At 32.7% G+C, this 26,631-nt stretch overlaps 3 protein-coding genes across 3 annotated transcripts; all 3 read right to left on the reverse strand.

Annotated features, from left to right (window-relative positions):
• Positions 1–1,121: 1,121 nt before the first annotated feature.
• On the reverse strand, positions 1,122–4,216 carry LOC141677057 (rust resistance kinase Lr10-like). The gene is made up of 4 exons (XM_074482788.1): positions 2,756–4,216; positions 2,610–2,651; positions 2,453–2,482; positions 1,122–2,330 (listed from the first exon to the last, which is right to left on the reverse strand). Exons 1-4 carry the CDS (start codon positions 2,895–2,897, stop codon positions 1,276–1,278), a joined length of 1,269 nt encoding a protein of 422 aa, XP_074338889.1. The 5' UTR covers positions 2,898–4,216; the 3' UTR covers positions 1,122–1,275.
• Positions 4,217–14,826: 10,610 nt separating this feature from the next.
• Positions 14,827–18,197, reverse strand: LOC141678235 (E3 ubiquitin-protein ligase UPL5-like). The gene is made up of 3 exons (XM_074484499.1): positions 17,451–18,197; positions 15,726–16,198; positions 14,827–15,288 (listed from the first exon to the last, which is right to left on the reverse strand). Exons 2-3 carry the CDS (start codon positions 16,191–16,193, stop codon positions 15,031–15,033), a joined length of 726 nt encoding a protein of 241 aa, XP_074340600.1. The 5' UTR covers positions 16,194–16,198; positions 17,451–18,197; the 3' UTR covers positions 14,827–15,030.
• A 5,690-nt stretch (positions 18,198–23,887) lies between these two features.
• On the reverse strand, positions 23,888–25,671 carry LOC141678885 (DEAD-box ATP-dependent RNA helicase 21-like). Its single transcript, XM_074485305.1, has one exon. The coding sequence runs from the start codon at positions 25,549–25,551 to the stop codon at positions 23,926–23,928; it is 1,626 nt and encodes a 541-aa protein (XP_074341406.1). The 5' UTR covers positions 25,552–25,671; the 3' UTR covers positions 23,888–23,925.
• Positions 25,672–26,631: the final 960 nt, after the last annotated feature.

Here is a 26,631-nt window from a genome sequence, read left to right on the forward strand (position 1 = left end):
TTTATATGACTTTCAGTGTCCTCTTTATTTTCATTGCTTCCTCAGTTCTGCACCTTTATTCAATTCTCATCTTAACGAAGATTCAAACAACTCATACTAAGAAATCAAATATTGAATAAGCTAAGCTAATATCTAGATTAACTGTCTTGCGTTCTCCCTTGATGATTAGGCTCCCTAAATTGAAACCTGAATATAACTTTGAGATGTACAGGTGAAAATGCTTGTTAAAAAGAAAAGTGGGGAGCACCGAGAATACAACATAAAACTTGCAACAAGTTTGTAATATATTTTTTGATGTTGTTATTATATTTCTGTAATAGACTTGATGATGAAAAACAACAGAAAGAAATTAGGAAGGCACAGTCCTCTGGGCCCTTTCTGAATCCGAGGCACAAAATTTCATCAATAACATAGTTACTACCCTGTGTGTTGTGAGTCGTGGTGGAACCAGCTCAGAAAGATTGGGGGCAGAAATTTTGGTAACAAAGTTTCACCAGAAACGTAGAGAAATACCATAAACGTATCAAATCTAAGAGGTTCTTTATGCACAACATTCACTAGAGTCCGGAGACAGTTTTATGGAAGGTCTCTGCTGGATGCCAGTTTATGCACCAAAGTCCTACTATAGTTAGTTTAAGTCTGTTGTTTTAAGATTGGTTAGGTTATTGGTCGTTTGTTTCTCCGATCTCCGCTCAGCTGCTTCTGGTTTGGCCTAGTTTTGTTGTTTTATGTAGTCTTGATGCATCATCTTTGTAGTGCCTGCCTCCTACAGTCCTACTACAACTGGAGTGCTTTGATATCTATGCAATGGCTTTGCAAAAATTATAAAAATCTTCCTTAATCTGGCTTTCTGTTCCCCTCTTTTGTTCAAGATGATGGAAAATCCATTCTGGAAAATATACTTCACTAGCACCCACTGTTCCTACTGAGGTATGATTCTTTGCCACAACCATTTCAGATAGCAACAATGCAAAGCTATAAACATGAGATATTCCGATCTAGATGACACTTGCGCGAAATTCCTGGATAATACTTCTGATGCAATACAGCCTATTCATATGTATTTTGTTACTTTTACTATAATTTAGAAAGGTAAGAAAGGAAATTTTAACTTTTCATACTCAGAGTAGATCCCCTCTAGAAATAAAAGGAAATTAATAGGGCTACATAACATAATCACATAATCAGTTCAACGACACTTTTGACTGAATTCTTCATCCTTCAAATATCTATAGCATCACATTGTTAGTTTCAAGGCATTTGTTGGATTCTTGATCAAGCGCTTCTTGTGGACAGAAAAGATTTAGGAGGCATCACTAATTGCTCAAGGTCTCCTTCAAGCATTTCAATAACTTTGTTCATCGAAGGACGTTCAGTAGGTTGCATTTGTATACACCACATTGCAACAATAATCATCTTCTCAACCAACATCCTTTCATTTTCGGTAGCATCTTCCATTTCAATCTTCTTCCCATTGATAATTTGATCATAAATCCATGAAGGGAAGCAAGTTTGGATAGTTTGGTCCACCGACTCTTCTAGGTTTTTCCTTTGCCCCGCCATTTCCATCAACAACATTCCAAAACTATAAACATCTGCCTTATACGAAACACCTCCTATATTTTTGTAAAATAATTCTGGCGCCATGTAGCCCAATGTTCCCCTTGCAGCAGTCATGATCACAATACTAGCATCAGTAGCACGCAACTTTGCAAGGCCAAAATCTGAAATTTTTGGAGTGAAATTTTCATCGAGAAGAACATTATGAGGCTTGATATCGAAATCTAGGATTTGAATGTCACAACCTCGATGTAAATACTCAATACCACGGGCCACTTTACATGAAATCTCATAAATCTTTTCACAACTTAAAGTGGGTGCTTCTCCTTCCTCAGGGAATATGTATTTATCCAGAGATCCATTAGGCATGAACTCATAAATTAGAGCACGTTTTTTACCCTCAAAGCAGAATCCGACAAGCTTGACAATGTTAACATGATGTATCCTACCAATGGTACCAATTTCATTAATGAAATCCTGGGCGCTGCTAGTATTGAAGCATCCTAAAACCTTGACAGCTACTACAAGCCCGCTTCTAAGTTTTCCTTTATATACTTTGCCAAAGCCACCTTCACCCAGTTTATCATTGAATCCACTAGTGATTTTCTTAATATGTGAATAACTGTACCTAATAGGCATGAGATCATTTTGACCTTGCAGAAAGTCTTCAATGGTGTCATACACCGACAAATGTCTTCTCTTCAATTTATTTACCAGAAATACAGATAGAAATGCTATTCCGCACAAAAATCTTGCACCAAAAACAATCCCTACAAAAACAAAAATTTGCATCATCGAGAAGGTAACATGTCATCACAAGTACAAAAATGATGTCCTTCACCCTAAATACTTATAGTACTATCAAAACTTATTGCAGGAGATAAAATCTTACCCGTGATCTCATAGATAGATAATCGATGTTCTGCGTGATAGTAAGTAGTAACAATAAAAAAGTGAAAACAGAGGAAGATGAATTAGATGGTTTAATCTGCAAACTAGATAGTTCATGTGGAAATGTTTACGGAGGAAATATAATTTAATTTACGAACCACTAAACCACCATGGAATAAACCGCAAGTTGTCCACTAGACCTGGAAAGATTAGTAAGCCAAAGCTGTATCAGGCCGCCGAATAGATTATGATAAAGAAGTAAGATTATAGTAAAATTGCAAAATGAACTCTTCTTATGCCTTACCACAGTAAATTGAAGGTTTTCGCCTGCTATCGCCAAGATTGTGGCAGTAATTTTTGTATGGCCGCGGACAGTGCAAGTACTCATTCTCGTATTGGACTCCCAAACAATATGAGGTAGGAACATAAGGAACGGAACAATTCATGCAATAAAAATACTGGAATGGGAGCTCGATTCCATAGACAATCTTGTTAATGTCTCGAGTATCCAAGAAAGTTGTTTGATTAATATTAGGCCAGGAAGATGACACCCAAGTTGTCCTCCGAATCTTACAGCTGTTCTCTACTTGTGATGAATCCAAATGGCCGATAACAATGTACGAGAAAACTAATGGGGACGAAGAGCAAGAAGGGACAGGAATATATCGAGCTGAAGAATTCACAGAAGTTGGGCAGTCGAGAAATGTTATTGGCTTATTAAATTCTCGAATGGGTGAAAAGATATCCTCGTAGATATTTCTAATCAAATAATACCATCACTGCGAGAAAGGATGAAGAGAAATATTGGAAGAACATAAATAGTTATCTTCCACCAGCCCTGAATCAACCATGCGAACAGAGGAGTTTTCGTAATTAATAGCCTCCACATAAAACAAATGGTTCTGCTCTGGCGCAAAATCTGCTCTGAATGAGAACGAGGGATCCTTTGGAAAATTTATTAAAGTACGATTATCTTGACAGGAGAGCTCATAGCTGAAATTGTGACAATTATGGTGATGGCCTTTGAGATGGAAGGGACAGCTTATGTTATTGATATTTCCGCAAGAAGAAACATAAGAATCATCTGATCTGATGTAGCTGCAACTTAGTAATATCAACAAAGCTGCAGTAGAGATTAGTAATGATGACATTATTTGGTGCGATTACGGTGGGCGGAGTTGTTATTTGTTGTAGGCTTGCAGCTGAGCAAAAACAAAGAAAAAGATACAAATCACGAGTGAATCTGTTAAGAAACAGGCCACTCTAATACCCAAAGGTAAAAGCAAATTCAAAACTGTTTTAAAATACTATCTAAAGTTATAATTTGAGACATCTTTTGGTGCCTTCAAATACTATATCATAACATGCCTCATTTTTGGGTACTTATCTCTGTGCATATCCCATTTATATTTCTTTCAATAAAAATGTATTTTTCTAGTTCTGTTAGACTTGTTCTAAAGAAACCAATCCTCTAACTTAAAGATATTAGGAGAAGGTTATTTTTAGGTTATATTTTTATAAAATTGTAAGAATGAGCTATAATACCATGGAAGTCTAAAATTTCAAGATATAATAGTAGACCATATTCAAAATTCATGTTAATATTCTACCATAACCTAACCTCGATTATTAAAATCCCCTGCCAGGAATTCGGAGCATGTTGTCATACTCTGTCCTGTGGCTTTTATTATAGATAAAACCAAGTTATGCAACCGACTAAAAAGAAAACCGAAGTTATGCATTATATATTACTAGTCGGTAACAAGTGTCAAAATTAAAAATAATAGTATCACATTATTTGTAAAAAACTAAAATTTATAATCCGTATAAAATACAGATGTAAGTATAATATATAATATACTGTTAAAATATGTAGTTAAAAAAAGAAGTTAAGTATAACTCTAAAATTCCATCTTATAGTCATGCAACAATACGATTACATTATATATATATAACATATTAACTTACTAATATGATTATTTTAACGTTTTACATAGAGTAGAATTTATTTTTTGTCAGTTGAGATTTTATTACATAAAATTTTACAAATAATTGTATAATTTTCTAGTGAGTACTAAGATTTAAGATCTAAACATTGTTTTCTTATTACCAAAATTAATATATTAATATCAAATATTAAATTTTTACTTGCAAAAAATAGTTATGTGGTTAAAAAGAATCGAATCAATTATGAAATTTTCCACTATAATTCTAGTTTTGCATTATTTTACTTGATATAGAAATCTAACATATTTTTTTATTTTTGTAAAACGAATTGTATCTCTATCTTATGAACCAAATATCTGTTCTATAGATAATTTAATATTAATTAATATAATTTGATAAGTATCTTATAATTAGCCTTTTCAATATAGTTTATTTAATATTACTTAATTATCGATAAATTTAATTTACAAATTAAAAGTAAATAGATGTTATTAAACTTAATTTAATATTACTCAATATAATTTAAATACAACATATAAATCTGTAACTGTTAATATATGTTTTTAAATTTAAAGTAAATAAACGTTGTGATGTACAGCAACAAATACAATCGTTAAATCAATAATTTTCAGTTTAAAAGTTAATTAATGTTAGTAAAGTCATTTACCAATTAGTTCAATATTTTAAAATAATGCTATAGAAAATAAAGTTTACAGGAAATAGAATCAATTCGTGTTAATAGTTAATTTATAGTTAGTAGTTTTTCAAATATAAAAGTATATATATGTTATTATGCTTAATTTAATGTAACTTAATATATTTTTAATATAATTTATAAATAAATAAAGTTTATAGAGGATATAATTCAATTCGTGTTAGGAGTTTACCTAGTAGTTTGTAATTTTCTAAAATTAAAAATAAATATAAGTTATTTTACTTAATTTAACGCAACTTAATAAATTTTTAATATAATTTACAAATTTTTTAAAAAATATTTTTATTTTATGAAATAAATAGACGATTGGATGAATATTAACTAAAAAGAAAAAAAATATACAAAGAATTAAAAACAAAGTTTATAAAGAATAGAAATCAACTTATGTCAGGTACTTTTGTACCTTTAATACTTTTAGCAACAAAATATACATAGTTTTACTTATTAATAAAAAGTATATATATGTTATGATACTTAATTTAATGTAACTTAAAAAATTTTAATATAATTTATAAATAAATAAAGTGTTACGGTGAATATAATTCAATTCATGTTAGGAGTTTTCCTAGTAGTTTGTAGTTTTTCTAAAATTAAAAATAAATATAAGTTATTTTACTTAATTTAACGCAACTTAATAAATTTTAATATAATTTACAAATCATTTAAAAATATATTTATTTTATGAAGTAAATAGATGATCGGATGAATACTAATGAAAAAGAAAATAAAATTTACAAAGAATAAAAGTCGATTTGTATTAAAAAAAGTTTATAGAGAATAGAAGTCAATTTATGTCAGGTAAGTACCAAAATTTGGTACTTTGGTACTTTTAACACCAAATTATACATAGTTTCGCTTATTAATAAAGAGTATAGATACGGTCATTTTTATCATTATATATTATAAATTTTAATAATATGTTAGCTTGTAAAATTCGATCTTATATCACTTAAATAATAATTTTTAAAATATATCTAACAATTCTCATTAATTTAATCTGACGGCTGGACCAACAACCAAACTTTTGTTTTGTCTTTAATATAATAGTGAAATTGAAATTGAAATGTGTATTTTAGAAAAAGTTAATTGATTAGTTAATTGAAATAAGATTTGGGACCACATAACCAATAATCTACTCTAACATAAAGTAAGTAAATAATTAGATTGTAAAATACAAGTTAATTAGGACATCGAAAGAATGACACTCAATAGCTCCGTATTTGTGCAACTCACTCCTGTGTCGCATAAACCACTCCATCTCGTTCAATATCTTGCAAACGTCGTTTGGGAATCGATAATTAGGGTTTAAGTGAATAGAGAGACTTTGAAAAAGTAGAATATGTTCAAGTGTCGTTTGATATGTATCCCTTCATTTTACGGGTTTTTTTTATTTAGAGGTGTTAAGTTAGCAGAGACGGCCGCCAAGATTTTAAAATACGAAAATTAACTTCGACCCAACCCACACTCTGTGAAAGTGAAAATTCGGCCAAAAATTTGAAACTCAGTGCATATTTCAACCACGCCCTTGTAATTTTACTCCGTGAAAAATTAAAGTAACGAAAAATACAATATAAGAAAAAGAATGTGAATGAATATAAAAAGAACATTAGGTGAAAGTTAATTTTTAAAACAACAGTTAATTTAGTTTTCAGGTTATTTCTAATGTGTACTCAGGGTCACTTGCTAAAAATTAGTTATTGATAAGTTGTTCACAAAATATTGATGAAAAATTATGAACTCTTGCATGTATAAAAATCTCCACTAATAAAATTTTTACAACTAATAAGTCACACCTTTTTAAGATGGGTTTATGAACACATACTAAACAAACCCTAATTTTTAAACATGTTACATTCCACGTTTTGTATTATACAGATAATCTTGGCCATTAAAATCAAATTCATTGGACGTGCATAGTTTGATTACTCTCAGTTATCCACGCAAACGAGTTATCATTCGAACCCTCCACAGTCCTCCCCACTAGATACCTCTATTCATTTTTCTCATAGAAGACGGGCATTCGAGTTGCTCTGACAACACGGCATTCGAGTAGGATTTTAGAAACTTTAGACTTTCTTTAATTTCGGTAAAGAAGAAAAAACCACTGTTTAAAGTAAAAAAAAACCCTGGAAAATGCTGGTCAACGGATGACCATTCAACATCAATTTCTTTTTTTTAAGCGTGACTGGAGGAGCCATCCATGCCAATTGCCCAGCATAGTGTAATTGTGCAGTTTCCCCTTTCCATGTACATGTAGGGTGTACTAATTTTATTTAAGGCCGTTATTCTAATTTCAGTAACAAATTTATGTTATATTTTATGTGGATTAAATACTGCTTAATTGCTATTGGTAATGTACATTATTGTAATTTAAATCACAATTATAGGAGTATTTCATTTTCTTCAACTTGGAAATACACATTCTCAAAGTTAAAACATTAGTCGAAAATTATAAAAATACACTTGTATCGGCAAACTATAGCAAAACTTAAAAACTAGAAATAATTAATGTAAGGTTACCAAAATTCAAGTACTACAAATAAGATAAATTTATAATATATTCATTTTAGTTTCATTTTTTTTAATTTTATGAAACAAGCGTATTCATTGTATTTCCTTATTACGCTTTCAAAATTGTATGTTTCTAAATAATTTATTTTCTTTGAAATCTTAAAATAAAATATTATTTTTTTATGAAATTGAAAGATAGTGTAAATTATTCTATTACTCTTTTATTGTAAATTAGTTGTTGTCAATAATAAATATTTCACAAAAGTATTGTGAACTCTTGTTTACAATTTTATTAAGGTTATTAAATTATAGTAATATAATGGCTAGATTACTGGTCCTTGATCTATTAATTCATTGATGCGTTTCAAAAAAAGAGTATTCTTTAACTAATAATTTATGTAAAAGAAAATTATGTGTGGTTTATAGCGTCGGAAGAGAAAATAGAAAGAATGTTTAAATACATATGTTGTTAGAAAAAAAATTAGAATGTTTTTGAAGAATTTAACATTTCCTCAAAAGAATTCATATTACAAAATTTTAGGAACCAGCGAAAAATCTCTTCCACATCTTCCAAATCTTAGCCACAATTTCATAATGATATATTAGCTTTTTTTTACGACCATATATTAGACGAGTTTTAGCGTATTCCCTCGGCTGTAGGTTGAGTTTAGGGCTGTAATTCGAGCCGAGTCGAACCGAGTTCGAGTTTTTTACAGTCGAGTTCGAGCTTTTTTTTATCGAGTCGAGTTGATCCTGAAAATAATCGAGCCTGAATTGTGTGTTCGAGCTCGGCTCGGATAATACACGAGCCGAGTTCGAGCAGTTCGCGAGTTTTCGAACTTAACGAGTTTTTTCACGAGTTTTCGAGTTTAACGAGTTTTCGAGTTTATCGAGTTTTTTCACATATTTTCGAGTTATCGAGTCCTTATCGAGTTTATCGAGTCTACGAGTTTATCGAGCCTACGAGTTTATCGAGTTTTTAACATGTTTTTGAGTTATCGGGTTCTTATCGAGTTATTCGAGTTTTATTTTTACCTTCGTAAATTTATTTTTTTTTTGAAATTTTGACTTATAATTTAAAAACATTAGTTTCACTATTAATAACAATAAATAAATGTTCAAAATTACATACATGTGTTCTGAGGTAAATCTAACAACATATTCAAATATGTATAAACTATAAAACAAATAACAACACCTTTGTTAGTATAATTTTTCAAATAATCTATTCTATTAATATTGTTTAACTTTATCTTCATATTTCTTAAAAATGTACTTATTTTTCTATATTGTATATTGTATATCTTATATATATAATAAATAAAGTAAAATGATAATTTTATTATTGTCGGGACTCGGGAGAGAAAAGTAATTTTTATCTTTTTTAAAACAAAAGTACGTAATAGACATTAAATCATTAATAAATAACAATTATAAAAATAATAATTTTAATTAATAGCAATACATCATAATAAAACTTTTTTGGTGTAATTTATATAATAGTTGTATAATATACATATTAACTTATCACTAAATTGTAAATTTAGATCTAATTAGTTGACATCTCAATTAGAATTTAGACAATTATCAAAAGTATGAATCAAATTTATAATTAAATATCAATATAGTAGTAATACATTATTACTATAAATGACCGTTAAATTTTGAAATAAATGATAACTTATGAGTCTAAAATAAAGGAATATTCTATAGATTCGTGATTTAAACAAAAAAATAGAAACCCTATATTGAATAGATTATTTGATGTAAAATTCGTAACTATCATTTTTATTTTAAAATAAAATCAAACGAAACTCGATAACAATTTTACTTGCTTCAACTCCAACTTGATTCTTTTTAGTTTTTTGTTTTACTTTTTCAAATTAATAAATTCTTATTTTTCTATAAAATATTAATTATTGATGCAATACAAATCTAATTCAATTCAAAACAAAATTAGTTTTGAAACAAAATAAATGTTATATGAAATTTCCGGATTTATGTCTCACTATTACAATGTTAAGTGTTAAGTTTATTAATCAAATATGGTAGAATCGTAATGAGGTTATGGAAGACATGATTAGTATATTAAGGTTGACCAAAAAAACACCCTTGGGTAGAAAAAGGGACAATATATAGGAAGACATCTGAACTTTGAAGCAACCGATTGAAAAAAATAAATGCAAACTTTTTCAAACAAATAAAAGTATAGAAGGGGTCCCCTCAAATATACAAAAAATGACAAAGGAATACCAATATCAAAATATATATACATAACCAAAAAAAATTATCAATCATGTAAATAACAAATATAGAAAGACATAAGTCATATTAATAATATAAGTAAAATAAAATAGCATTAATCATGTAAATAACAAATAAAAATAGCATCAAGTTATATTAATGAAAAAAATAAAAATATAGAAAAACATAAGTAATATTAATAACATAAGTAATAACATATATAAAAAATAAAAATATTAATAAAATATAAAAAAATTAACCGAGTTCGAGTTCGAGTCGAGTCGAGTTCGAGTTTATCGAGTCGAGCTCGAGTCGAGTTCAAAAAAACTCGGCTCGGCTCGAGTTTTTAATCGAGCCTAAAATCTTGTTCGAGCTCGATAACGAGTTCGAGTCGAGTCGAGTCGAGTTAATCGAGTCGAGTTCGAGTCGAACTCAAAAAAGCTCGACTCGAATTACAACCCTAGTTGAGTTGGATGATTCAAAGTTATTCAAAATAACCATGAAACACGCATTTGGGAAAAATACATATTCGACTTTTAAAAAATTAACAAAAATTATGTATGATTAGTATGCGTATTTTCTTTCACTTTTTAGATATATGCATATTAGTCATGCGCATATCTTGCAAAAAAATTAAAGGAATTCGCATGCTTGCCATGGATATTAAATTTTTAAAAATTTAATATCCATTTCTATACTGCGTACTCCGTGGGTATTTGGGGCATATAGTACCGTCAATTAGTATTTTAAACAGTTAAAACCCAAAAATGGTGTATTTTGGACATTTTTTCACCACGATTCACATTATTGCAAATGGGAATACCAGTTTAGCATATTAAAAAAAACTAAATTTATACAGTGCGGTTCACATATTTATAATATTTTTTACATTATTAATTGATTAATTTAACATTTTTAAAATTTTGTATCCCTTTATTTATATTTTAGTCATCACATGTTGACTAAAACCTCTAAGAAATCAGTAAATTACTGAAATCACATGTTGACTGTAGATACTGGATAGCACATCTGGTAGATTACTGAATCAGTAAATCAACACTTCAAGGAGGAATGTTGAGTTTGATACATAAGATTTTAGTGCTTCTGTGCTAGAACTACTTAAACAGAAGGGAACAGGGAACTACTTACACGAGCATTCTCTCTGATTTTTTTCTTCTTCCTTTTTTTTGGAATAAAGGCAGCCACATTCTCCATCTCTTTTTTCTGAAAATATTAGGTCTACTGAAAAAAATAGCAAGTCCTGCAAAAAGGAAACATACCAGATAACAAACAGACGAAATATGGTGTGCATCATCTGTCAATGACTATGTAGGAAGAACACAAAGTTGTTCACTTACATTACTTGTATTTCTGTACCCTTAGAAACTGCTGTTACACCTGTTGTAGCAACTCATATATTGCTTCTCGCCTTCCTCCTTTATTGCATTATACTGAAGATTACCACTTCTCCGAGACCTCACTCTTGCAAACAAATTCACACATTGTTTCAAAGCACAGCTTGAACCTCTAATAATGACCATCACAACTTCAAAGTTCAAACTTGTTGGGCTTGCTGAGCACGCCTTAACTCCACATTAGTATGATATTGTCCGCTTTGGGCCGAGTCCGCACAGATTTGTTTTGAGTCACTGCTAAAAAGCCTCATACTAATTGGAGTTGTCTGGCTTCTTATATCCCACCTGATTATGTAATCTGCTCCCCTTTGACCCATACTGGAAATCCATCTGACTATCTGCTCCCCCTAAGCCCATACTGGAAGACCCGTCTGCCTTTTTCTTGAACCCATTCTGGGGCAAGCCCATCTGCCTCTTCCTAGGTCACTTCTGGAACCCATTTGAGATTGTTATGGACCGTTTATAACCTGAAGCTCTGATACCACTTGTTGGGCTTGCTGAGCAGGCCTAACTCCACATTAGTATGATATTGTCCGCTTTGGGCCGAGCCCGCACGGGTTTGTTTTTGGGCACCTCCCAAAAGGCCTCATACTAATTGGAGTTATCTGGCTGCTTATATTCTAGCAAACTGCCCCTCCCACAAGCGATGTGGGACAACTCCTAACAATCTCCCCCTTCACACATCGGGCCCGACACCTGTCGATTCTGCCTCATTCAGTGTGACCAGGCTCCCCCTCACCCATACTGAAAGTCCATCTGACTATCTGCTCCCCTAGGCCCATACTGAAATGCCCGTCTGCCTTACTTTTTCCTTGAGCCCATTCTGGGGCAAACCCATCTGCCTCTTCCTAGGTCACTTCTGGAGCCCACGTGAGATTGTTATGGACCGTTATAACCTGAAGCTCTGATATCACTTGTTGGGCTTACTGAGCACGCCTTAACTCCACATTAGTATGATATTGTCCGCTTTGGGCCGAGCCCGCACGGATTTGTTTTGAGTCACTGCTAAAAGGTCTCATACTAATTGGAGTTGTCTGACTTCTTATATTCTAGCAAACTGCCCCTCCCACAAACGATGTGGGACAACTCCTAACAAAACCTTCAACAGAATACCGATTCACAAGTTCTGTTATGACACAATTATCTTCATAACTCCTCAATTCTCACAATCCTCCACGATCAAAAGTACAGCAACCTCTAGAACAAGTACTCAAACAGATAAAGTATGGACCGTACAATACCAAAATAGTAAAAAACCTACTACTTCTGTATTTTTCTAAAAACAACTGAAATGTACTGATTAGATGTAAATGCCTTCAAGTCAACTAAACCAACTCAAAATGTACCTTCACTCTTTAACTTATTTAAATGATTTACCAATAACGCCACCAGAATTCTCAAGTATACAACAGCAGAATAGCTCATTTGAATCCAACCTAGAAACAAAAGTCTACTATAATCAATCAAAATTCTTCTAATCATTTTGTCCCTAATGTACTGACAATGAATCACCATATGCTTTGGCGGTTATATAATATAATATAATAAGGTTCACAGCACAGGTGGTGTTGGACAATCCACTGGTATGACTGTAGTATTATTTAGATTAGTTTATATTGACTAATAAATAATACTAGTATACTTTGTGTATATTGAACATGATCAAATTTAGAATTGTTCCCTTAATACTGATTAAGAAGGAGAACTAAGATTTTATGTTATTATTAATGCTTAGGTTCTTAATCCGGAAATAGTAATTGACACGTGTATATTATTTACATGCTTTGATTTATATATGAAATAATTCTTTTGAATTATATCATTATATTTTGGGTGATGGAATTATATACATGGTGGATATTATTTATTGAAGGAATCCATGTCATGATAATATTCGGGTTAATGATGTCCCCTTGAAAGCTCAAAAAGATTTAATTATGTGAAACCCTGCAGGTGGAATTTATTCTGGCATAATTAAATAAATGTTGAGTGGATGATCAAGGATAAAAGATATTAATTAAATAAATTATCAGTAATTTATTTAATTAATGGACATATGATATTTTAAACATGGGAAATTTAATAAGCAAATAATATTGGAACCAAATTAATTAAATTACGGTATTAGGAAAGGTAGTGCAAATATTAATTCTTTAGTGGATTGAATTAATATTTAATTATATTGGGCTAGGCTCAAGATGTAATTAGAAGACCCAACCTAATTATCCATGGTCCCTATTGTAGCCTATATATATTTTTATTCTCTTCTTGCTTGGGATTGTGTGAAAACATATTGTAGCCACCAAGGAGCAAGAAGAGAGGATAACTTGAGAAGACGGAGGCCACACTTCGCTCAAGGGAATTTGAGAATACAATAAAAGAGCGTGGAATCAACCATTAACAAGGTAATCCTCTTTTCGTAATCTTTATCGTAAAACGTAGTAACACCCTAAGTCCGTGATTCCCAACAGTTTTTTCATTAGTTAAATATCTAATTTATTTTAAGAAGCTATTTTTAAACTTCCAAATAAAGCCATTACAATAACTAATAACTCATATTTTAATCTTAATTAGTATAAAATAACTAACCTTTACAGCTAAAACGTGGCTAACTGCATCACAAATGTTATAATATCCGTTCTGGAGCTGATACCAAATCTAAAATTATAAGAAGATATATCATATTAGCATGGACAATAACATCTTATCTCTTGGGTTACATCCACTAATAAAAAAACCACTTTAAGATCCTTTAAATTCTAATCTTTGAAATTTATAAACCAAATTTCCGATTAGATATAAATGGTGATAATCACTATATAAATTAGTTAAAGATTTGAATCTGATGAATAATCTAAATAGTTCTAAATTAAAATATTTTAATTAAAACACATGACATATTTATTGAGACGGTTTTATATTTTTCGGAACCTATTTACCGGGTCGGTTTATGAATTTAATTATTTTAAAATCTAAATATCATTAAATATAGCTATTATAATATAACAAACAATATATCTGACTATACTTCACACATGCTTACTCTTTTAATAAATATAATTAATATAACATTAAAATAAAAAAATAAATTTACAATTATTTTAAACAACCGTGCATCGCACGGATTTCACGGATTTTATGCTAGAATTATTTTAAACAACCGTGTATAGCACGGATTTTAGGCTAGTATGTACTAACAGGGAAACCTGTTTTACAGAATTACCAAATTTTGGTAATTACTAGAAAATTATACAACTATTTTTAAAATTTTATGTAACTATTTTTTATAATTGTATGTAATTAAATCAGTATCAGTAACAAATTAACTTACAAATTAACTTCTGCTCTAGTAAACTTTGTTTTAACTTCAATTTTTACTTCAATTTTTAATTTTTATTTGTTAGTATACATCCCACCGTCAGTTTATTTTTAACTAATTCGATCTATATTTTGCAGAATTAAGATGTTGAATTTTATGGAAATAATAACTTGATACATATACAGGGTTACCAGCCAGTACTGTAGAATTGAAGATTAAACCGACAACAGATTTGCATCTAACACGCTATATAGTAAAACAATGTTCAGTTCTTTACAGAGGAATGAAAGTTGCAAATTGAGATCATACAAATCACAACCACATTCAAGTTCTAGTACCAGGTGAAGCAGTAACATTGGTACAACATTGATGATATATCGACTGTCTAGAATTTCAGCACACAAAGCTACTATTTAAAAACTCATCTGCTATTCAAGGTCAAAGCAAAAGTTCCCACCAATTATGCACTGCATGCGCTCCTGCAAGACTTGTGAAGAAGCATAGGACGGAATATTCAATCGAAAGAAACATGTGAATGCCAAAGGCCACCTCCATTCTTCTCCTCCGGTCCTGGAAATACATAGCCTCATTGGAAGACCCTTGAAGCCTCCTGGAGGGAGAAATTTGACCGCTGTCCAAAAAAAAAGTAGATCTCTCATCTCCTCCTGTGACAGATTTTTTACCACCTGGTTTCGATGTCACGAAATAAGTATTTTTGCCAACAAGAATAATGAATCAATTTATAGTCTAAACAAAACCTACAAACTGGAGAAAGATATATTGTGAAATGAAAATTAATGTATAGATTGATGAGGATAAGTACTAGGCTTCTTTATACATATAAAGACATATCTAGCACAGTTTTAATCAATATGCTTCATTCCATATTTGAAGGGGTCTAAAGTATATTAGCAGACAACCATGATTAGTAAGTCAAGTTCAACTTGTATGAGCTTTGCATTTTAGAATGATTATAAACTGATTCTCGGCTACAAGTTAAATATACCAATACGGGCATACAAGTAAATACCTATCCAGTAAATATCAATTATGTTCATTATATTACCACTGGACAACATTTAATATGCACAATTATAATGAAAGAGTAGCAGAGATAACCTACCTTCCAGAACCAGCTTATCTGGGGGTCATCTTTAGTATAACCAACATAGTCTGTGTGATTCATCCAGTCTTGAACTGATATGTCAGCTGTATCGCCAAGCAGAAAATTATCAACACCACGGGCCCCAATATCTCGAAAGAAGTTGGCGCTCTCAGGGAAGACAAAGAGTGAAGCAGATTTGAAGCCAGACTTTATTCCCTCAATCTTCTCATATATGGAGTCCAAAAACTCATCAATCGATTCTTCTACGCATAGAACAGTCTCGTCATCCTCCTTGTCCAGACAATTTTTCCAACTCAAGTAAAGTTTTGGGTCGGTCTCTTTAAAATCTTCAATTCCGATATCTTTTCCAGCCAAACCCAAGTACAGTAACCGGTCAAAAGTAATGCCTAATTGCACATTGTGCATCATTGCCAATGCAATGATCTTACCAACAAAGACATATAGGAATCTGTCACCTTTCTTCATAGCTTCTGCAATGAACATAAACAGATAGTACAATCGTAACTGCCTTTTTTTAGTACAATAACTTACCTTGTAGAATTTTATTAACATGTAGCAGCAATATGCACAAAGAAACTATTAAATAGGTTTATATAAATTATTACATACTACTACAATAAAGAATCTACTAGTCTCTACTCACACCAGAGTACTAAATACTTGACTCTCTTTTTTTCAAACTGCACCCATAATACACATACAAAATATAGAAACTCTCCTCACACTAGATAAAATTATCATCTCACACTCCCAGCTAGCACAACTTTCATTCTCCGCACTTCACTTTTCCTTTGATCACTCTTGTGGACTCACCCTCCTCATTCTTAACTAGATCATAATAAAATTTACAATATATGAGTCAGGGAAATGCTCAGTAAGCATACTAACAGTAAAACAAAGATTTTAAAAGAAAATCATTTGAAACAAGCATCGTGGTGGATCTAAAATATGTAAAATGAAGAGGTCAACTTACATTTGCTAAGAGACACAATATAATGAATAAACTTTTCAGAATTTTGTTAACTAAAAAGATCTCTTGGAACAAGCAGTTCTAAACAACACAAGACAGGGAATAATTATTTTTCAGAATTTTGTGAACTAGAAAGATCTCCCGGAACAAGTAAGAATTGCAAAAAAAAAAAATCACTCCTTTTTCACTAAGCAAAAAAATCGAAATTTACTCCATTTTTTCACTATAGGTGATCGGCTTATAATTATTTCCCCCATTGAATTCAATGTTGCCCCCCGCCTTTATTATAATCTCTATCGAAAACTGTAGTAAATTGTTATCTGCATAAACATACACCTTGAAGCTGCTCATTTACCAATTCACCCTCTTCAAGCTTCCAGATTTATTACATGTATGAGCTTCTCTCAAAGTGTTGCGGCTAATCCAATTCTCATAACAATACAAGTATTAGAACCGATTTATAAAGCGTTTATAAGTGACAAGCTACCTAAGTAGTAGATTCGTATAAATATGCTTATATTATGACCATACTAACTCAGGTCCTGCACCAACAAAAATTTAACCAATACATACATTTATTAAAAAAATACAAATCCACAAATAAATATGATAGATACCTCAAGCTCAAAGTCCCCATATGGTCAAGGCGAAGACATTGTTAAATAATAGAGTATATTTACATATATAAATCAAAATCTTAATTTATATGCATGGAAGAAAGATAAAACTCTAGGTTATTGACTACAACTTACCTTTCCCTTTCTTCAATTGAAACTTTGAATAAATACAAATAACTCTCTCTCTCTCTCTCAATTGTCCCTGCTATTCCTCTGTTTCTCCGGTGTTTACTTCTCTCTCTCGCAATTGTCCCTCTATTCCTCTGTTTCTCCGGTCTCTCTCTCTTTCTCTTGCAAATCCCTGCTATTCCTCTGTTTCTCCGGTGTTTACTTCTCTCTCTCGCAATTGTCCCTGCTATTCCTCTGTTTCTCCAGTCTCTCTCTCTTGCAATTGTCCCTGCCATTCTTCTGTTTCTCCGATGTTTACTTCTCTCTTCAAATTCTCCTCAATTACAGAACCTGACTCTAATTGTCCTCACCCAACTGACCAAATTTTTATTCTTATGTAATAATAACCCCTCCCGCCACATGTTTACTCTCTAATCAACACACGTAACTAGCCACATGTCCTGTTCATGTGAATACATGTTTACTCTCTTATCAACACACGAAACTAGCCACATGTCCTGTTCATGTGAATACTAAGCCAAACTACTAATTTGATTCAGAAGGGAAGAACTCGCTCATTTGATTCTTTTTGCTAATGATTTTGCACGCTTTCAAAACTTCTATTAATTATAGTTTTATAATATTTTTTGTAAAAAAAAATTTTGTGAATAAAAGCTTTAAAACTTAAAAAAAAATATTGTGAAAATATATTTTAAATGAATATTAAAAAACGTGTCAAAAAGTGATGTATAAAATTTAATTGGATAGAGAGAGTATTTTTATATACACCTGGTCAAAATAGACTTCAAAAAATTAATTCGAGTAGTATTATAAATATTTAAAATTAGAATATTAATAAAGTGATTCATAAATAAAAACTTAGGCAAAAGTTAGTATAATTGACAACCTCACATCTATTTTCATACTTAACAAGTTATATATTTATATCGCAGATGGATTACAACAATTAAATGAAAATATAAAATATGGCAAAAAAAAAATGAAAATATAGAACAAGAATTAAATCCTTACCCCGAGAGGGTAATACTCTTCTCTTGTCAGGACCATATGAAACAAGAATTTTATGCTTCACTAACTCCTCGGCAACCAACACAAACCACTCCCGTACTAAACCATCTCCTCGGCCAATTTCATTGAGGAATGTCACGTTTAAAGTGCTTTGGAGTTGTTTCGTTGTTGTAGCGGCATCGAGGAGGTCCCTCGAACAGCCAAGAAGATTGTCTCTATCAATTTGAAGGTGAAACATAATCGATGAATTGATAGACGGCAGAAGTGACCTTGCACATGATAGAATTATGTCCCCTTCCAAGCCAACATCTTCCATAAATTGTAGAAGCCAACCATGATCTTCAAACCAGCTCGTTCCCAACTTGTCTAAGAACAGCAGGATCGTTCTCCGGAAACTATCAGCATTGTCTGTAAGAACTATACAGAATTCTTGTAGTGCATCAGTAGCTTGTGCATATTCCGCAGTACGGTACACTAATTTTAGGATATCAAAGTATATGATGATTATATCAGGATATCTCTTGAGAAAACCAGGAAGTAGAATGTACATTTTTTCCATCAATGAGGAACATATATCTTTGATCTCAACATTCTCCGTTATTTGTTCCCCTACGGACTCAAAGTATTTAGAAAAGACAATGAGTACGTATAGCCTTTCATCTGTAGGTTCCAATTCAAGATATTTCACGTGATTTTCCAACATCGAATCCACACTTTTGAACAAATTAACAACCAGCAACACAAAGAATGGAATCTCCTGTTTGATCCATTTTCCGGCAAAGCGAGCAAGAAATACAAGACAGCATGAGTAGACCTGACCGTTTTTGCTCAAAGTCTTACCCAACTTGATCATTAACCGCACACCGTAGTTAGGCTGTTCTAAATCCATACAGATGTTGTACAACTGCTTCAGTATACATTCTCCACAATATCTAGCACTAGTCTCGAGGAGTGAAGCAGAAGCACCAAGGCTTCAACACCATTGATGTCTACAAAGGAATCAAGCAGGTGTGGATGACGAGAAAAACACCGTTTTACCATCCCACGGAGTATACGGAGACGGCGCCCACTGGATCGAGGATCAGTAGAAATCCTCTTAACTAGATTAAGAATCTCTTGTGGTGTTGTTAGGTCTGACATGGCTGATCTGCCAAATACCAAACAAAATTATCGGAACGGTGATTAAAAAAGCATTGAAATGAATCCTTTTCAATTAAATCAACGTAACAGAGAATTACATGGCCATGTCCTATATATAGACTTCATAAAACTGCTTGTGAAACACCTACCTGCCCTTACTTAAGTAACTGGTTATACTTCAACTGGAACAGCTAATTGAGAACTAATATCGGAGCTTAACTTTTGTACTGCCAAATCAACCATTTCTGCTATTAAAGACAATCTGGCATTATTCTCTGTTTAATAGAAACTGTTGTTGCACCTGTTGTACCAACTCAATATATTGCTTCTCACCTTCCTCCTTTACTGTTGTATTATACTGAAGATTACCACTTCCCTGAGACCTCACTCTCGCAAACAAATTCAAACACTGTTTCAAAACACAACTTGAATATCTCATTATAACCATCACTACTTCACACCTTCAACACAATAACAAATCACAAATTCTGTTATGACACAATTACCTTCACAACTACTCAATTCTCGCAAACCTCCGCAATAAAAAGTACAGCAACCAGTACAACAAGTACTCAAACAGATAAAGTACGTATTGTACAACACAAAATTGTAATAAACCTACTAATTCTGTACTTTTTTCCAAAAACGACAATTGAAATGCACCTATTAGATGTAAACGCCTTCAATTCAACTAAAACAACTCGAGATGTAACTGATATTAACAGAAAATTTACAGATCTAAAGAGTGAGACATAAGAACAGAGCACCTTAAGTCAATTGAATAGAACTCTGCGATTACAGCTGTGATTTCTGCAAGTTTAGGCTCGTTCGACTCCGAATTGGATCCATAACACAATTCAAGCAGTGATTGATCAAAAACTTAAACAATTTCTCAGGAATTGACCTTTTGATTTTCTGATTTTTGAATGTTTTTGTATTTTTTTTAGTTTATAAGGTAGAATTTCTGAAAAACAACTAAAATCAATGATATCTAACAGAGAATAGCAGTACACCGGGAGATTCAAAGAACTTTAGGAAATTAGAGAGAAGACTTCGACAGAAAGTTTGTTATAGAGAGAGAAAGTGTAGTCTGAAACCTAGAGTGAGAAACAGCGGGAAAAATGAATCCTTCTCATTTAAATCAATGCTATTTATAGACTTTACTCCACCGCTCTGCTGGTAAAAAGACCTATCTACCCCCTTATTTAACTATTACTAATACTTCAACTACTACAACTACTAATTGAAGAGATACTAGTGCAATCCTGATCCCTATCCTCAAATCAATGTAAACATATACAAGGAAACTTATCAAAGAAAATGTTAACACAAGGAAGTGACCTGTTGGCTTGTGTACTCCCAGCAAGTTGAATACTAGTGCTAAAATGCGTATAATTAAATGAAAACTTATAATCCAATGCATAGTTAGTTAATCGCAACAAATATTTTATAAATTTACTTCACTGATTTGCAAATGCCAAACTAAATCTGATAAAATCAGCTTACTGTACACATATAGAAAGGCATCAAAGACATCAAGTTGAAACAAATTTCATGTCGCAACAATCTCAACGTCACTCGTAAACTTATTCAAATGATTTACCAAAAACGCCACCAGAATTCTCAAGTATGCAACAGAAAAATAGCTCATTTGAGTTCAACTAAGTAACAAAGTGTACACAATCAATCAATTTCTTCAAATTACAATGCCTGATCAGGGAATCAAAGAAGAAGTGTAATCAAGCTCAAAAGATGAGCAGAAATCTCATTCTCGATCAATAGAATTACAAAAACCTGATGTTTGCAGGGAGAATTATAGCTGAATAGGAGTGTTTTTGAATCAATTTAGAGTAGTATTGACTTTAAACTAGTTGGTGGGCTAGGACATGGAGTGTAATGAAGAGAACTTTCATGTTAGATTCTACAGCAAATTCAAATGTTGTACATTTATACAGACAAGGCGCGGGCTTTTACCAATTCACTTGCCCAAATTGATATTTACTTTTACCCTTACATCCTGAATCTGCACCGAAATGATGGTGTTCCTTCTTTGATGTTCAACTTCCTATAAACACTGACTATAACTTGCCTACAACATATGTGGTTTGTCCAAACCATTACACCAGAGACAAACTGACCAGCTGACACAGATGTGGTTTTAGAAATGGAACGAAGCCACTTAGAGTTGATTTTGTCCCTAATGTACTGACAATGAATCTCCGTATGCTTTGGCGGGTGCTTTCATGCAATACTGCAGTGGCTGCTATGGGCAATGCATCTTTGTTATTACAGTCGTGCAAATATATAGGAGGGAGTCAGGATCTTCAAGGCCCATGTCTTTAAGCAACAAAGAAAGCCATGTAAATTTACAAGAGTTGCTGATTAATGATTTCACCAGTGTTGTTTTCTTTCCCTGATGTACTCACAGTAAATCTCCATATTCTTTGGCTGTTTGTGTTTTCATGCAATAGTGCAGTGGCTGCCATGGGTAAACAGTGCATTCGTGCAAATATATATAGGAGTCAGAGAAATCTTCAAGGCCCGCGTCTTTAAGAAGAAAGCCGTGTAAATTAACAAGCAGTTTAAGCATTGCACCATTCTGCTTTAGTTCTACACCTAGCTACTGATATTGCTTCTCAATTCTATGTCTGCAAGTCCAAAAAAAATTCGAACTTAGGTTACTCAATGCCTAAAGGTGGACTCAAAGGAATACACTGGAAATCTGCTTTAGACTTTAGAACTACCACTAAATGACTGCAACACAGCCAAATTACTTGGTTATATTTTAATGCCATTGGAATTTGATTGTCAAACACCATGTCAAGTACTTGCAGAAAAATAGGCAATAGGATATAAACAACCGGAAAGTACATCGACAAGTGTTTGTCTGCGATACAACCAGAAGAAACATCAACAGAGGTTCAAACTACATTATCAAAAAAAATACCTTACTTAAAATTGCTCCTCAAGATAGAAGCAACGTCTGCGACCTTTACAACACACAGGAGGTAGAAACCTATATCAGGCCAACTGTGAAGCGTAAAAGCGAGCAACAGTCACCCTGGTAAGTTTTTTTTAATGCTAATTTAAATGCATTATCCCAAGAAACCAAGAGAAATATGGCTTTCTAGTTTTTTCCCATGAACATTATGGTGCATTATAAGAAATTCTAAAAGTAATAATACATATTGTAACTGACTGACTATCTAACTATTTTATTTTCAAATTTTTTTATCTCAAACTATAATTTGCTTCCTCGATGTTCAACTTTATGTAAAATCTGACTGCGACGTGCCTACAAGACATGTGGTCCGTCCCAATCACTATACCAGGGACAAATTGGCCACCTGAAATAATGGTACTAAAAGCCATCACTGTCGAGGTAACAAACCATAAACCGAGGACAAATGACAATTATTAAAAAAGAAAAACTGGGAAAGAAAATACTTAAAACCAAATGTCAAATGCGCTAAGAATCAGTAGGTCTGATACCAATTCACAGTTCTGGCTTCATAGAAATTTAACATCCAAAAGTCGATATTAGCTCACTAACCATTTAATATGTTCATGTACTGGAAATATACCTCGCAGTCTTATAGAAGGGGCAAAGAATACTTGATTGTCTACATAAGTCATATATACGGATCCTGCAGCTGCTGGTGACCTGGTGTGAACTGCATAAACATATATACAGATGAAAAGGCTGCGAAATTGTCTGTACATAACCCACAAAACTAGCCACACTTTGACAATTTAATGTTAAAATTGTAAAAGAATATTTCCATACAGCAAGATTTCAATCTATATATTGATGAAAACAGCAGCTAAATCGGTGCCTGTGAAGGAAGCAGGTAAATCAGTTCCTGTGAAAATTTGTGTCTTCATGCTATGCAAGCATAGTTGATCTTAGTAATTACACAGTCATCTTTCAAATTTAATCTTAAAGAGAGTATAGTTCGCATAGATCTGAATTCAAACGAAAATGCACCACCATAAAATTTTATAATAAAAATTATGCTAAGAACTAGATGCATGTTTCTAAATTTCTAGATCTATGTTAGACCCATTTAAATGTGCTTGCTTAGCCACTGCAATTCGTTTTAGTCATTCAGTAAAACGACATTTTGCTATTATTTATTACAATAATCAAATTTGTTCTTTACTTGTAAAAGGAAATTGGAAATCCAGAAAATGATTACTAGGTTATCACACAATCCACAGCAAGTTAGGGCCAAATCCACATTATCTAGTGAAGAAAATCATTGAAACAATGTAACAAATTAGGTTTGCTTCTTTATTGCTTATAGGAGTTCTGGATACAGTACGTACTGTCTTAGTGTGCAAAGACTCTGTCACTGCGTCTTAGTGGTTTGTGAGGAATGGAACCAGGCTTAAATTTTGAAGCTTCGTGTCTTGACAATTCAGGTGGCACTGGACTGTTACTCTGAATAAGCATATGCTTGAGGTCATAGAATACATTAGTGTCATGTAGAGTCAAGAATGTTGTCGCAATACCTGTCTTTCCTGCACGCCCAGTTCTTCCAATCCGATGCGTGTACAATTCAATGGTAGGAGGCATATCATAATTAATCACATAGGCCACATCAGGTATGTCAATACCTCTTCCTAATACATCAGTGGCAATCATGACATTGTATTTTTTTGTCCTAAAAGATTCCAAGCTGTTATCTCTATTTCTCTGCGACATGCCCCCATTAATGGTTGTTACACGATAATGTGCCCTATCCAAAGCCCTGAAAAGTGTACCAGCAGAATTCTTATCATTTACAAAGACCATGGCAATCTTGTTACCAAGTTCATCAAGTATCTTATGCAACCTAAACATTTTTTCAGATTCCTTAACCATTATCACGTGCTGAGTAATGAGGTCAGTAGCCTTTCCAGCAGATCCAACAGTAACAACAACAGGATTTCTCAAGTACTTCTTTGCAAGACGCTCAACAACAGGGGGCATGGTAGCACTAAACATATAAGTCGTGCGGTATGTCTTGTTCTCATCTAGCTCCTCATCCTCATTCATTGGTTTATAATTTGTTGAAGGCATTGCATCCAGAACTCCTACAACTTGGGGTTCAAAACCCATATCAATCATTCGATCAGCCTCATCAAGTACAACATAGTTACACTGGTTCAAAACAATGTATCTCCTCTCCAAGCAATCAATAAGACGTCCTGGTGTAGCAATCACAACCTCACACCCTTGCCTAATCTTGAACGCTTGCTCTTCAATGGACTGACCACCAACTATAGAAACAACTCTGATACCCAAAAAGTGAGCAAATTTAACAGTCTCTTGTTCAATCTGCTGGGCAAGTTCACGAGTGGGCGCCATCACAACTGCATATGGACCCTCCGCCTCATTATCTTCTGTAAGAGGAGGTAGTCTAGCTATATAAGCCAACATGGGTATCACAAAGGCAGCAGTCTTCCCAGATCCTGTCTCGGCAACACCAATAACATCACGTTGCTGCAATCCGAGGGGAATAGCTGCCATCTGAATAGGAGTAGGAGCCTTGTACCCAACTCTTCTCACAGCCGCCAACAGCTCAGAACTCAACTTACTCTCATCCCAACTCCTGATCGGGTGAGGAACTCGAGATCCTCCCTTATAAGATATATTAAAATCTTCCTTAAAAATCCGCCAATCCCTAGCATTCATCTCTCCATGCATCTTATCAGACCAATGTACGTCCACTTTCATGTCAAATTTATCGTACAAATAATCAGAATCATTTTTCCTCTTAAGCTGATGTCCAGCATCAGCCTTCGCGTACTTCCTAATGGCTTCCCTCATCTCCTTCTTTGCGACTTTTATCTGTTCATGAAGATCAATCCCCGCAAGACGACCACGACCAAATAAAGGTATTGCCACATGCAGAGCATTGACATTCCCTGAAGTATCATCACAAGCATCCCAATCAAACTCTCTCGGGTTCATGACTCTCTTCTTCGGCTTATTCGAACCAAACCCATATTCTTCTTTTATAGCACTCAATTCTTGTTCACTGTTGTCCTGTTTCTCCAAGTGTGGCTTCTTTCGAGCACAATGTTCATTATTTCGAACATGGCTGTCACGCGGTCTCTTTCGAGCACAATCTTCATTATTTGGAACATGGCTGTCAGGCAGTCTCTTTCGACTTCGGTCTCTCTCATTGTCATGGACACGATTAAGATCATAACTGCGAGAAGTTGAATTTAACAATTGACGTTCAAGTTTCGTGCGAAACACGGGTTTGAAATTCCCTTGATCCTCTACGATCGTCATCACAAACAGCAATCACTCACAAGGAACAAACTATCTGTTTAAATAGGCCCAAACACTTGACCTATTACCTAATTCAATTCTAATTCTAAATGTGCTACCCAAACACTTACCTTACCGTATTGCCAAATTCAATTCTGATTCTAAATAGCCCGTAACTAATGCGAGCATAAATATGACTGGAATTTATATTTTCAAATTTTATTATTCTATTATTTAAATTTGTTTTATTTTATTAACTATTTTATTTTAATATTTTAATATATTCAATAGTGCGAATCATCTTTAATTCAATTTTTAGCCTTCAGCTGTACACATTATTTTGTTTTAGCTTAAATACATTATATCGACAAAATCTAAGTAATTATATTCAAATTTTAATATAATTTATTTAAATTTGGATATACAATATATATTTTTTAGCCCTAATAAAAGTATATATATATATTGTTGGTGTAATTATTCTTTCATTTTATGTTTTTATCTTGATTAACTATATCAATTTATTTCACATCGGATGACTGTATATAGTATTTTGTGTCTATCCGACCCTATCATACAAATTAACAAATAAAGTCCAGTTTCGTTTTAATAAAATAATATTGCCTCTAATTTTGTTTTTATAAAATAATATGGATATTGTAGAGATAGAAGAAGACCTTTCATTATATAAGACCTTTATATCAACAAAATTCAAGTAATTATATTTAATTTATTTTTAATTATATTTTAGTTCGGGTTTAATATTATTTAGTT

This window comes from Apium graveolens, chromosome 8 (genome assembly GCF_009905375.1).
Source record: "Apium graveolens cultivar Ventura chromosome 8, ASM990537v1, whole genome shotgun sequence".
NCBI classification, from domain to species: Eukaryota; Viridiplantae; Streptophyta; class Magnoliopsida; order Apiales; family Apiaceae; genus Apium; species Apium graveolens.

Bases quoted from the DNA above. Each gene is read 5' to 3' on its own strand.
- LOC141677057 (XM_074482788.1), bottom strand. From the start codon at position 2,897: ATGAATTGTTCCGTTCCTTATGTTCCTACCTCATATTGTTTGGGAGTC. The intron at 2,483-2,609 runs GTTCGTAAATTA...ACTATCACGCAG, and splicing joins TATTCCATGGTGGTTTAGTG to AACATCGATTATCTATCTAT. The intron at 2,331-2,452 runs GTAAGATTTTAT...TTGTTTTTGTAG, and splicing joins ATCTATCTATGAGATCACGG to GGATTGTTTTTGGTGCAAGA.
- LOC141678885 (XM_074485305.1), bottom strand. From the start codon at position 25,551: ATGAACCCGAGAGAGTTTGATTGGGATGCTTGTGATGATACTTCAGGG.
- LOC141678235 (XM_074484499.1), bottom strand. From the start codon at position 16,193: ATGAAGAAAGGTGACAGATTCCTATATGTCTTTGTTGGTAAGATCATT. The intron at 15,289-15,725 runs GTAGGTTATCTC...CATCGAAACCAG, and splicing joins AGATAAGCTGGTTCTGGAAG to GTGGTAAAAAATCTGTCACA.